The 12377-nt window shown below is 44.8% G+C and overlaps 1 protein-coding gene across 3 annotated transcripts in view; it reads right to left on the bottom strand.

Moving 5' to 3' along the window:
* The window catches only part of UBE4B (ubiquitination factor E4B), a 132649-nt gene extending 125225 nt beyond the window's left edge, over positions 1-7424 (bottom strand). Inside the window, exons 1-2 of one of the 3 annotated variants that reach the window (XM_053577260.1) lie at positions 7225-7424; positions 6547-6612 (exon numbers count right to left, since the gene is read on the bottom strand). In XM_053577260.1, the coding sequence (XP_053433235.1) occupies positions 6547-6612; positions 7225-7251 (93 nt within the window). In that variant the 5' untranslated portion in view covers positions 7252-7424. Of the gene's footprint in view, positions 1-6546 lie in introns of all 3 variants that reach the window. The other 2 variants (XM_053577261.1, XM_053577263.1) reach the window with 2 other exon arrangements.
* Between the last annotated feature and the right edge of the window lie 4953 nt (positions 7425-12377).

Here is a 12377-nt window from a genome sequence, read left to right as displayed (position 1 = left end):
GATGCTGCCTAAAAGGCACTTGGTTGTTGCTCTACAATGAAACATGGAATTGTGGTCATTCCTCAACAACGTTTTCTTTGCTAATATCATATTGACCCCCCACTGCTGTTTCCATTCCTCTCTGCATACAAAGTAGCATTTGCTTTCCTTGCTGAATCAAAGTGTAATTTTTTTGGAAGGCATTTAAAATGGCAACTAAATTTAACACTCAACTGAAGGGGTGATAATATGAACAGGTATGATCAGGTTACACATAAACAGGAAATGACAAGTGTCACAACTGCCACGTGGCCAACAGTGATTTACACCATCCATTATAAGAAGTAACCCAATTTCAAACATATTTAAATGTGAAGAAAATACAAAGAAAACAATCAGGATTGAAACATAGTTATGAGAACTCAGTAAGATTTTGCTGAAAGGACAAACGACTTCATCTCCCGTTGCTGTGCCCTTTGCAGAGTAGGCTCAACCACAGATGGCCCTCTTATATTTCCTAGAACAGCTCAGCAGTGCATCCACCTCAAGACCCTTGGTACCTGCTGCTTCCTGTACCTGGCCATGTTCTTCACTCAGAAAGCTCCTGCCATCACTGAAATTCTTTTTAAAACTACCTCCTAACACTGCACACACTCCACATAACCCGTTGTTCTCTAACCCTTGAGACTACTTTATTTTTCTTCAAAACACTTACCACCAAATGGCATTCATGTGTGTATGTTTGTTTATCATCCCTCTCCTCAGGTTACTTCTGTTTTGGAGGTGATTTAGTAAATGGACTGAGAACTGTGCAGTTAGACTCTGGATTAGAATCCAGGTTCTACCACTTACTAGCTGCGTGCCTATCAGCAAATTACTTAAAAATTCCTAGGCGCCTCAATTTTCTTATCTGTAAAATGGGGAGAATAGTACTAAACTTACTAGGCAAATTAAGGGCTTAGCACATATTAAGAATTCAATAAATTCAGCTTTTATTGAAGGCTATTTAAAAAATTTTTTTTCAATAAATGTCAATTATTATCATTACCATTCTCTGTCTCTAGTCTACAAAGAACAAAAGGAGAGGGGCCTGAAAGGCTGTATCTCTCTTTCTTACAAGGCTAGAGGGGAAAAAAAATCTTGGTCATAAAATGGGTGGTAGTAGCTACAGACTGGGGAGAAAAAGTGAGCTCAGGTCCTTGGCTGTTAGAAGGAAAGAAAAGGTCAAAGAGGTGGGGATGTTTCAGTAGAAAGGACAGGGTGGGGCCGGGCATGATGGCTCACCTTTAATCTTAGCACCCTGGGAGGCCAGAGGCAGATGGACTGCCTGAGCTCACAGGTTTGAGACCAGCCTGAGCAAGAGCAAGACCTCATCTCTAAAAATAGCCAGGCATTGTGGCGGGTGCTTATAGTCCCAACTACTCGGAAGGCTGAGGCAAGAGAATCACTTGAGCCCAAGAGTTTGAGATTGTTTTTGTAAGCTATGACACCACAGCACTCTACTGAGGGCAACAAAGTGACACTCCTTGTTTTTTCCTCAAAAAAAAAAAGGACAGGGTGAGAGTCTCCCTCTCTGTTGACTCAATCTTTTCAGTGATCCAAAACAAAACTTATATGCTTTCTCCAAAATCTGCTCCTTGTCTGGAATTCCTTTTCAACACCAATCCATTCTCCCAAGCTAGAAAATGAGGTATCAATCACCTCCCTTTCTCCTCCCCACCCTTCTCCATCATATCTGATTGTTCAAACTGAGTTAACTTCATCATTGGCATTTCTGGTGTCTGTCTCCTCCCCTGCAGTCCCACTGGCAATGTTTTAGTTCTGTCCGACTCCACTGCCTCACTCCTAGATAGTGACAGCAGCCTTCTAATTTGCCTTGAGGTCTGTAGCCACCTTCTTCCCTTCTACACCCTTGCCAAGCAGTTCTCTAATCCCTTTAATTCTCTCAATGGCATCTTACAGAGAAAATTCAAACTCCTAAGCATTTCTGACAGCCCTAAAGATCTGGTGCCTGCCTGTTCCCCCACCCCCCAGGCAGCCTCCAATATTCAAGTCTTGCTACTTCAGGCAGTTTCTAGAGCTCCCCACTCTCAGAATCTATTTCTAGGGCCCTGTAGGAAGCTACTATGGATCACCATTATCACTTTTTCTTCAAAGTCTTCTCAAAGACAATGTCCCTCCAGGGGTCCTTTCTTATTTTTCTGAAGTGGTTTATGCATACCTCCACAATAGCACTAGGCATTATATTGTAAACGTAGGATTACAATCTCCCCCCCCCCCAATTAAGTCAGAATTTCGTTAAATCTTGTCCAGAGAACAATCGTGTGAGGGTGAGATTCAGTAGGAAAGTCCTTGATCCCAGCATTAATGCATTCAGGCAAACCAACACTTTCATAGAAAAACTATGCATATCAAGCAGAGTGGGTCAATGTTAGTAGGATATTAATATAAAAGCTTTGGTGAAAGGGCAGTGCCTGTGGCTCAAGGAGTAGGGCGCCGGTCCCATATGCCAGAGGTGGCGGGTTCAAACCTAGACCCGGCCAAAATCCAAAAAAAAAAGCTTTGGTGAATTGACAGCCAGTTGTTAGGCAGTAAAATGTAGTAAAAAAGCCCAAAGAGTCAAGAGCTCTAGGTTTGAATTCCAACTCTGTCACTTCTAAGCCAGATCACCATGGACAAGTGCCTTAACCTAGATCTCAGTTTCCCCAACAGTATTAAGAAAATAGTACCTTGATTCCTTTTTGTATCAAATGAGACACAGGCTGTAAAGTGCCTGGCACAGAGAGGCTTCTAAGGCTATTATTAAATGGCAATCCTTTTCCACTTACAGAACACTGCTAAAAAGTCCAAGGTCACATATTCTGCATTTGGGAGAGAACACTTAACACTCTTCTAAACCTTGACCGCACCCTGAATCCCAGCCAACCATCTCGCAGACGAACTAGGTCATAAAGAATATCTAGGAGGAAGGGAAAAAGCAAATCATTTCAATGCAATCTGATCACCACCATTGAAAAACAGTTTAAAACACCTGCCTTGCCCCAATCACAGCATCATCTTGGTACAAGAAAAACAATACATGGGTAGGCTACAATATGAATATAATGTAAATAATGATGCCTTGGAACATAGGTTCCTAATGGGTATGAACTTAGTCAGGGATCTGCTCTACAGAGCAATAAACTCACTGCCATACACTATATAAATAACAAACAGCAAGGAAGTTTAAGCTACTTATGAAGCACAAGAGAAAAAAAATGCAAGGATTCAAGGTGACTTCTGAGAGGAACTAAAAAGTGCCCATACTATAAATCTTCTAAAGCTACCAGTATAGTTACACGAGCCTTTATTTTTCACTGACTGTATTCTCATCCATTTCCATTTTGTTAATATAAAACTCAGCCTTGTCTAATTTCCTAATTTACACTAAAAGATTACTGTCTTGCCTATTTCAGCCCTAATATACATGCTTGAATTTTCAGTAATATCATTTTCTAACCATTCACTATCCAACCAAATCACTATCACCTACCATATCCAACCTAAGAGTCCACCCAGAATGACAATACACAGGCAAAAGATTTGTTGAGAAGAACTCACCTAAGCCCAAAATTTTAAAAATTGGATTAAAAATATAATTCAAGGGCCAGGCAAGGTGGCTCACATCTGTAATCCCAGAACTCTGGGAGGCCGAGGTGGGTGGATATCCTGAGCTCACAAGTTCAAGACCAACCTGAGCCAGAGCAAGACCTCATCTCTAAAAATAACCAGGGGTTACAGTGGGCACCTGTAGTCCCAGCTACTTGGGAGGCTGAGGCAAGAGAATCACTTAAGCCCAGGAGTTTGAGGTTGCTGCAAGCTGTGATGCCATAGCACTCTACTGAGGGCAACAAAGTCTGACCCTGTCTCAAAAAAAAAAAAAAATTTATATATATACACATACATACATACATATATATAAAATATTCAAGAGATTTTTTAAAAAAAAAATATTTGTTCTAGGTTCTGCTGAGAGTAAGATTACCAGTTATTGGGCGGCACCTATGGCTCAGCAGGTAGGGCGCCGGCCCCATATGCCGAGGGTGGCGGGTTCGAACCCAGCCCCGGCCAAACTGCAACAAAAAAATAGCCGGGCGTTGTGGCGGGTGCCTGTAGTCCCAACTACTTGGGAGGCTGAGTCAAGAGAATCACCTAAGCCCAAGGATTTGGAGGTTGCTGTGAGCTGTGTGACACCACAGCACTCTACCGAGGGCGATAAGGTGAGACTCTGTCTCTACAAAAAAAAAAAAAAAAAAAGATTACCAGTTATTAAACTCTCCCTTTGTGCTCAGGACAACTAATTTGTTGAAGATAATTTTATATTGATTCTATATTAGCGAGTTTAATTTTTCACATTTATTTTAAATATTCTGTTGACCTTGAAAAATGTTTCTTCTATTGCTTCCATAAATGTTACATGTGTTCCATATAGGGTCACAAAAGTTACGCCTTCCTCAGGACTGGGTAAAGTGAAGAGATACATTTCAGATCATATACTACTGGGGGTTTTTTGTTTGTTTGTTTTTGTAGAGACAGAGTCTCACTGTACTGCCCTCGGGTAGAGTGCCATGACATCACGCGGCTCACAGCAACCTCTAACTCTTGGGCTTACGTGATTCTCTTGCCTCAGCCTCCCAAGCAGCTGGGACTACAGGCGCCTGCCACAACGCCCGGCTATTTTTTTTGTTGTTGCAGTTTGGCCGGGGCTGGGTTTGAACCTGCCACCCTCGGCATATGGGGCCGGCGCCCTACTCACTGAGCCATATACTACTGTTAACTTGTCTTTATGCTTTATTGTTTTGAAAAAATTTTCTTGGCGAAAACTCAAGTATGTATTATAAAAGACTCTAAAGCAGGGGTTATTTACAGATCTTTCAAGAAAAAAAGTAATTTCTGGGAGTAAAAGACAACTAAAAAACAGATTCTTGCCTTTAGAGAAATTACCCACTAGAATTAAAATTACAGAAAAAAGGATAAGGGGAGAGATACTTTTTTTTTTTTTTTTTTGTAGAGACAGAGTTTCACTTTATCGCCCTTGGTAGAGTGCCGTGGCGTCACACAGCTCACAGCAACCTCCAACTCCTAGGCTTAGGCGATTCTCTTGCCTCAGCCTCCCAAGTAGCTGGGATTACAGGCGCCCGCCACAACACCCGGCTATTTTTTTTTTGTTGTTGCAGTTTGGCCGGGGCTGGGTTTGAACCCACCACCCTTGGCATGTGGGGCCGGCGCCCTACCCGCTGAGCCACAGGCGCCGCCCGAGAGATACTTTTAAAGACTACATTTAAAAAAAGAAGACTTCTTAATATTTCTTAAGTGAAAGAAACCTGTTCAATATTCTTCATTTAAAATTACACTCTTAATGTATTTGAGGAAAACAAAGTCACTAACACAGGATGGGCAATCCTAACTTTCCAAACCAAATATCCAAGTACCATAACCAACAAAATTATTTGATTTCTTTTCCAATCTGACCCTTAACATGCCATTGCATGCCCTATCCTTGGAGAATTTTATTAAAATACTACTCTGTAGCTAAAAGTCAGTGGAGCATGGAAGTCTTGTAGTACAACAAACCTGATGGGAGACTGCTTTCCTAATTCTGTAAGGAGGTTTATATGAACAAGTGGAAGAAATGTGGAGGCAGGATGAAGATACTAACAGGAGAGGTCCTGAAAGAGAAGCTCTCAATTTGTAAAAAGGCAGAAAAAAGTCAGTAGAATCACAGGAAATTCTTTGTACCCTGTTTTTGCGACAATTAATTTATTAAGCAATCTTTAAAACATCAAGAAGGGGATCTGTAATACTCTTAAGAAATGAGAACACGGGAGTTTATAAAGTCATTTTGCTTCCACTTGCTTCCTGTGCAGCCACGGCTGCAGCAAAACACAAGTTTGAAAGAAACAAGAACCAGGAAGAGGCAGAATGAAAGAGAATAATGCCAGCAGTCATCAGTGGTTTACTTAATCACTAGAATTTCACTGGAATTCTCTAAACCGTGGAGAACCTACCTATTCTGTTAAACATCAAAGGATCTGTCTTTAAGCCACGCGGCAAACACAAATATGTGCTTAATTAACTTGCACAATGAAATGCCCACACGTATTTGGGATTTCAAATACTTCCTTTAAAAACATACACCCACTGAACATTCTGATTCCATCCAAAATTATTCCTTAAATCTCTGAAGACGCCAACACAGTTTAACGTGATAAAAATCTAGCCATTCTTGCTTGCATAGCCCGAGGAAAGAATGAGCACCTCAGGATGCTCTCCTTTTCTTCGGATCCTAAAAGAACACTCGAAAAGAAGCAAATGGAGTTCAGAATGAAGAAAGAAGGCAGGAGAATAAAGGAGAATAAAACCGGAGTCCCTCTCGGGGAATCATTTTATTCTTGGAATAATGTCACCTCCGTTCCTTCCCCAAGCTCAAAGGCCAAGCGCCACTGGCGCAATATCGTCCCTGTCCAAAGCGCTAACGAGTTGCCAACTAATCCCTCAAGATGCCCCCCTCCCCAACCCCCTCCTCACCTCATCGGCGCTCAGCTCCTCCATCGCTTTCCTCTTAATGGTGAAAGGCGTTAGGAAGCGATCCTTCTGTTCTCGAGACCGGAGCGGGAAGAAGGAGTGGAAGGTGTCTATCAGGCTGTCTGGTCCCCCGAACGGGGGAGGCTTCAGAATTGCATAGTCAGAGGTTAAAAAATAAGAACACGAGAGGCACTGAACTGCCTTGGCTTCGGTGACTCCAATCGCCCCAGAGACTCCTACTGCCGCCAGTGCCCCGAGCAGCCTCTTTTGGCCGCCACTGCTGCTGCTACAGGGTTATCTTAAAGCGCCACTTACTACCCTATGCTTCCCAGGTTACCCAGACTAGGTAGCGCGGTCTCCAGCTTGTCTCGTGCCCCAAGTCTGCTGTGTCTTCGTAGTGGTGGCGCGTCAGCGGCGTTTCCTGCACCAGATCCTGCTCTCCTTCCTAACCTTTGCCCCCGGCGGGACCTGGCCGACCGCAGAGTGGATGCCCCGAGGTAAGGCGACCCCACAGCCGCCCTGGCAGAGCCCAGCACTGTAAGGGAAGCCCCTCCCTCCCAAAACAGGCCGGCCACGCCCCGCCACCACGCCAGAGGCCGGGCAGGGGAGAGCGGGACGATGGGACTCGCGATGCTCTCGCTGGAAGAGTAAATCCTCCTACCCCTCCACCCCTACTCTTACCCTCTCGCCCCACCAAGTATTATTCATCAAAACAACAGGGCGGCCATCTTTGAAAGGGATCACGTGACCCCCGCCAGGGAGGCGGAGCTTCTGGCTCTGGGCCGCGACAGCCAATAGGCCGCGGGCGTCGCGCCGCCGACTTCCTCTCGCCTGCGTCTTCTCCCCGCCTCGCCCCACCCCCTCTCCCGCTGCCGCGCCAGGCGAGGGGAGGGGCCAGAGAGGGAAGAGAACAGGCAAGAGGCTGGCGGCAAGGCTGCAAGTCCTGGCGTTGCCATGGCGACTGCGCAGGGCATCAAGCGCCGCGGGCCCGGCCCAGGTACGCTGGCAGGGGGAGGGACGGCGCCGGATCGTGCGCCGGAGGAGCTCGGCCTGAAGGAGGCGCTCGCCCAGTACTGGCTGCCCGGGACTGGGTTTGCGCAGCGCCTCCGTGGTTCCCTGGCACTTGCTTTTTAGTGATCCGGGAGCCCTGAAACCGTGCAGCTCCTGGATTTGACTCTCCGTGCCACGTGCCCAAACCAGGAGAAGAAAAACAGAAAATGTCTCCTTTTTGCGGATAGCGTTATTTACCATGCCGACCGCTCATATTCTGAAAAATCTCTTACTACGCCCTCTTCCACCTCCTTCAGGAAAGCCCAGTCGGAACTCTTAACACAAGAACTTCGATTAATTTTACTTTAGCCTTTTAGAGAGATACTTTCTAGGCTCTTTTTGTAGTGTGTTCAAAAATATTGGGAAAACTTGGTAGTATAAATACATGAGAGACCCAAATGTTAATAACTTCGAAATGAGCACAGCACATGCAAAGAGAAGACGTTGGAGTTTATGGGGGAAGCACCCGCGGGTGTACAATAATCCAAATATTTTCTAGTATATTAATACAAATCTAAAGTTAAGCAAAGTAACACTGCCATGAAATTCCAGATTTTGCCACAGACGAAGAATATAATGTATTGGATGGCTTGCTATAATCTGAAAGATTGCATTCCAGAATTAAAAGAGTTACAATTTCTGTGCTACCGTGCTTAAAATAGGAACCTGACTACTAGATATGTAAGGAATTTGTAACTAAGATTAAACCACTGCTGGCTTTGCATATTATCTGCTCTCCAGGAAAGAAATTGTGTGTAACCCAGACCTTGAACCCCTGGTGACATTGCTATTAATAGTTCACTTCTGTTTTTTTAAACATCATTATTGCCTTATAATTCATATACCATACAATTTACCTAATTACGGTGTACAGTGGTTTTAGCATATTCAGAGAGTTATTCAAACATCATCACTATCTAATTCCAGACCATTTTCATCACCCCAAAAACTAGGAAACCCATTAAAGTCATTTCCCCTTTAGGGCAACTACTAATGTATTTTATGTTTTAATGGATTTGCCTATTCTGGATACTTCTCATCAAAGAAATAATGTATTGGCCAGGTGAGGTGGCTCAGGCCTATAATCCCAGCACTTGGGAGCCCCAGGCGGCTGTATCGCCTGACTCACCAGTTGGAGATCAGCCTGAACAAGAGTGAGACTGTTTCTAAAAAAAAAATAGCTGGATGTGTCTGGGCTCCGGTAGCACAGTGGTTTCCACACAAGCCACATACTCCAAGGGTGGCAGGTTCGAACCTGGCATGGGCCGGCTAAACAACTGCAACAAAAAAGTAGCCAGGCGTTGTGGTGGGCACCTGTAGTCCCAGCTACTTGGGAGGCTGAGGCAAGAGAATTGCTTAAGCCCAAGAGTTTGAGATTGCTGTGAGCTGTGACACCCCGGCACTCTACCAAGGGCCACATAACAAGACTCTGTCTCACACACAAAAAAAAAAAAAAAAAAAAGAAAGAAAGAAAACAAAAGGAATAATGTATTTTGTGGCCTTTTCTGTCTGTCTTCTTTCACTTAACATACGTTTTCAAGATTCTTCCCTACTGTGGCATATATCAGTTCTTCATTTCTATAATGCCAAATAATATTTAATTGTGTGGCTATAGCACATTTTGTTTATCAGTTGGTATTTACAGACTTTTGGGCCACTTCTGCCTTTTGACTATTATGAATAATGCTGCTATAAACATTCAAATTTTTGTGTGCATACGTGTTTTTACTTATTTTGGGAATGTACCTAAGGAAAAGAATTACTGGGTTGTGTGTCTAACTTTTTAAGGAACACAGGAGTGACATGATCTCCCTTACGTTAATAAGGACCATTCTGACCACTGTGTTGAAGGCAGACTTCAGGATGGTGATATGCTTTAAATGTTTGTGCCCTTGCAAGACTAGAAGCACAGAGACCAGTTTCCAGGAGAGAGGTCCAATGATCCAGGTGCAAGGTACCGTGGGCTCAAACCAACGTGGCAGAAGTAAATGTAGGGAGAAGTGATTCTGGATATATTTTGAAGAAAGCACCAACAGTATATGCGGCTAGGGCATGAGAATGAATCAAAAAAGGGAGAGAGAGAAGCCAAGGATGAGATGATTCCAACTATTAATACAAGGTGAAGTTGTCTTTCACTGACATGGGGAAGACTATGGGTGGAACAGACTCTCAGGGGAAGATCTGGATATATTAAGTCTAAGTATGTGTTTCACCTTGAAGTAGATATGTCAAGTATACAGTTGGCTATATGAATCCAGAATTCAGGAGAGAGGTCCAGACTGGAGACATCAAGTGGGCATTTTTGTTACATAAAGGAAATTTAAAGCCATGAGATGTGATAAGACCACCAAAGTCCTGATTACAGCAAGGGAAGATGTCTCTGGACTGAGTCTGTAGCCTCCAGTAAGGAGACAAGGAGTCATGAAGGAACCAGCAAAAGAGGCTGTAAGAGACTGGCCTTGGAGCTGGGAATCTGTTAAGTCAAGTCAAAGTGCTAAAAGAGGGAATGACCATCTATTTCAAATGGTGCTATTAGATTATGTAAAATGAAGACCAAGATTGTCCATTGAAATTAGCAAGTTGTTGGGCTGCGCCTGTGGCTCAGTGAGTAGGGCGCCAGCCCCATATGCCGAGGGTGGCGGGTTCAAACCCAGCCCCGGCCAAACTGCAACCAAAAAATAGCCGGGCGTTGTGGCGGGCGCCTGTAGTCCCAGCTGCTCGGGAGGCTGAGGCAAGAGAATCGCGTAAGCCCAAGAGTTAAGAGGTTGCTGTGAGCCGTGTGACGCCACGGCACTCTACCCGAGGGCGGTACAGTGAGACTCTGTCTCTACAAAAAAAAAAAAAAAGAAATTAGCAAGTTGAACTCCATTGAATTTAGCAAGTTGGACAGCGTGATGGCTCATGCATATAATCCTAGAACTTTGAGTATCGGAGGTTGGTGGATCCCTTGAGGCCAGGAGTTTGAGACCAGCCTGGACAACATAGTAAGACCCCACCTCTAAGATAAAAGTCTTCTTTGGTAATCTTGGGAGCAGTTCTGATAAAATGATACAGGCAAGAACCTAATCAGAGTGTGTGCTTAAAAAAGAATGCAATTACAGGCAACTCCCTTAAGAAGTTTGTAGCTTGCCAGGCACTTTGGCTCATGCCTGTAATCCTAACACTCTGGGAGGCCGAGGCAGTTAGATTGCCTGAGCTTACAGGTTCAAGACCAATCTGAGCTATAGCAAGACCTCATCTCTAAAAATAGCCGAGTGTTGTGGCAGGCACCTGTAGTCCCAGCTACATGGGAGGCTGAGGCAAGAAATCACTTAAGGTTTGAGGTTGCTACGAGCTATGACACCATGGCACTCTACTAAAGGTGACAAAGTGAGACTGTCTCAAAAAAAAAAAAAGTTTTGTGGCAAAAGAGAGCAAAGAAATGGGACTGTAGTCACTCTGGGAGGCCAAGGCAGATGGATCACTGGAGCTCAGGACTTTGAGACCAGCCTAAACAAAAGGGAGACGCCATCTCTACTAAAAATAGAAAAACTGGGCAGCTTCTGTGGCTCAGTGCGTAGGGTTCTGGCCCTATATACCGAGGGTGGTGGATTTGAACCTGGATCTGGCCAAACTGCAACAAAAAATAGCCTGGCGCTGTTGCGGGTGCCTATAGTCCCAGCTTTTGGGAGGCTGAGGCAAGAGAATCACCTAAGCCCAGGAGTTGAAGGTTGCTGTGAGCTGTGACACCACAGCATTCCACGGAGGGTGATAAAGTGAGACTCTGTCTCTAAAAAAAAAAAAAAAAAAAATAGAAAAACTATCTGGATATCATGGTGGGTTCCTATAGTCCTAGCTACTCAGAAGGCAAAGTTCCTGTACTCCTACTTATCTCTTGAAGTTTCTATGAGCTATGATACCACAGCACTCTACCCAGGGCAACTGGCACTCTGAAAGGCCGAGGCTGATGGATTGCTTGAGCTCAGGAGTTGTTTTAAGACCAGTCTGAGCAAGAGTGACACCTTGCTGGGTATCATGACTGGTGCCTCTAGACCCACCTACTTGGGAAGCTGAGGCAAGAGGATCACTTGAGCCCAAGAGTTTGAGGTTATTGTGACCTGTGATGACACCACAGCACTCTACCCAGGTAGTAAGAGTGAGACTGTCTAAAAAAGAAAGAAAGAAAGAAATGGGACTGGGCGGTGCCTGTGGCTCAGTGAGTAGGGTGCCGGCCCCATATACCAGAGGTGGCGGGTTCAAACCCGGCCCTGGCCAAAAACTGCAAAAAAAAAGAAGAAGAAAGAAAGAAATAGGACTGTAGTTGGAATAAGAAATGGAGTAAAAGTGGTTGGGGGCTCGGCACCTGTGGCCCAAGCCGCTAAGGCGCCAGCCACATACACCTAAGCTGGCGGGATCAAATCCAGCCTGGGCCCGCCAAACAACAATGACAACTACAACCAAAAAATAGCCAGGCATTGGGGCAGGTACCTGTAGTCCCAGCTACTTGGGAGATGGAGGCAGGAGAATCGCTTGAGCCCAGGAGTTAGAGGTTGCTGTGAGCTGTGATGCCACAGCACTCTACCCAGGGTGACAGCTTGAGGCTCTGTCTCAAAAAAAAAAAAAAGAACATTTTTTGAAAAATGCCATTATGGTGGCGCCTGTGGCTCAGTGAGTAGGGCACCGGCCCCATATGCCGAGGGTGGTGGATTCAAACCCAGCCCCGGCCAAACTGCAACAAAAAAATAGCCGGGTGTCGTGGTGGGCACCTGTAGTCCCAGCTACTCAGGAGACTGAGGCAAGAGAAT

The sequence above is a fragment of the Nycticebus coucang genome, chromosome 22 (genome assembly GCF_027406575.1).
Source record: "Nycticebus coucang isolate mNycCou1 chromosome 22, mNycCou1.pri, whole genome shotgun sequence".
NCBI lineage: Eukaryota > Metazoa > Chordata > Mammalia > Primates > Lorisidae > Nycticebus > Nycticebus coucang.
Note: the sequence above shows the minus strand (reverse complement) of the source record. Positions and strands in the feature narration are given on the sequence as shown.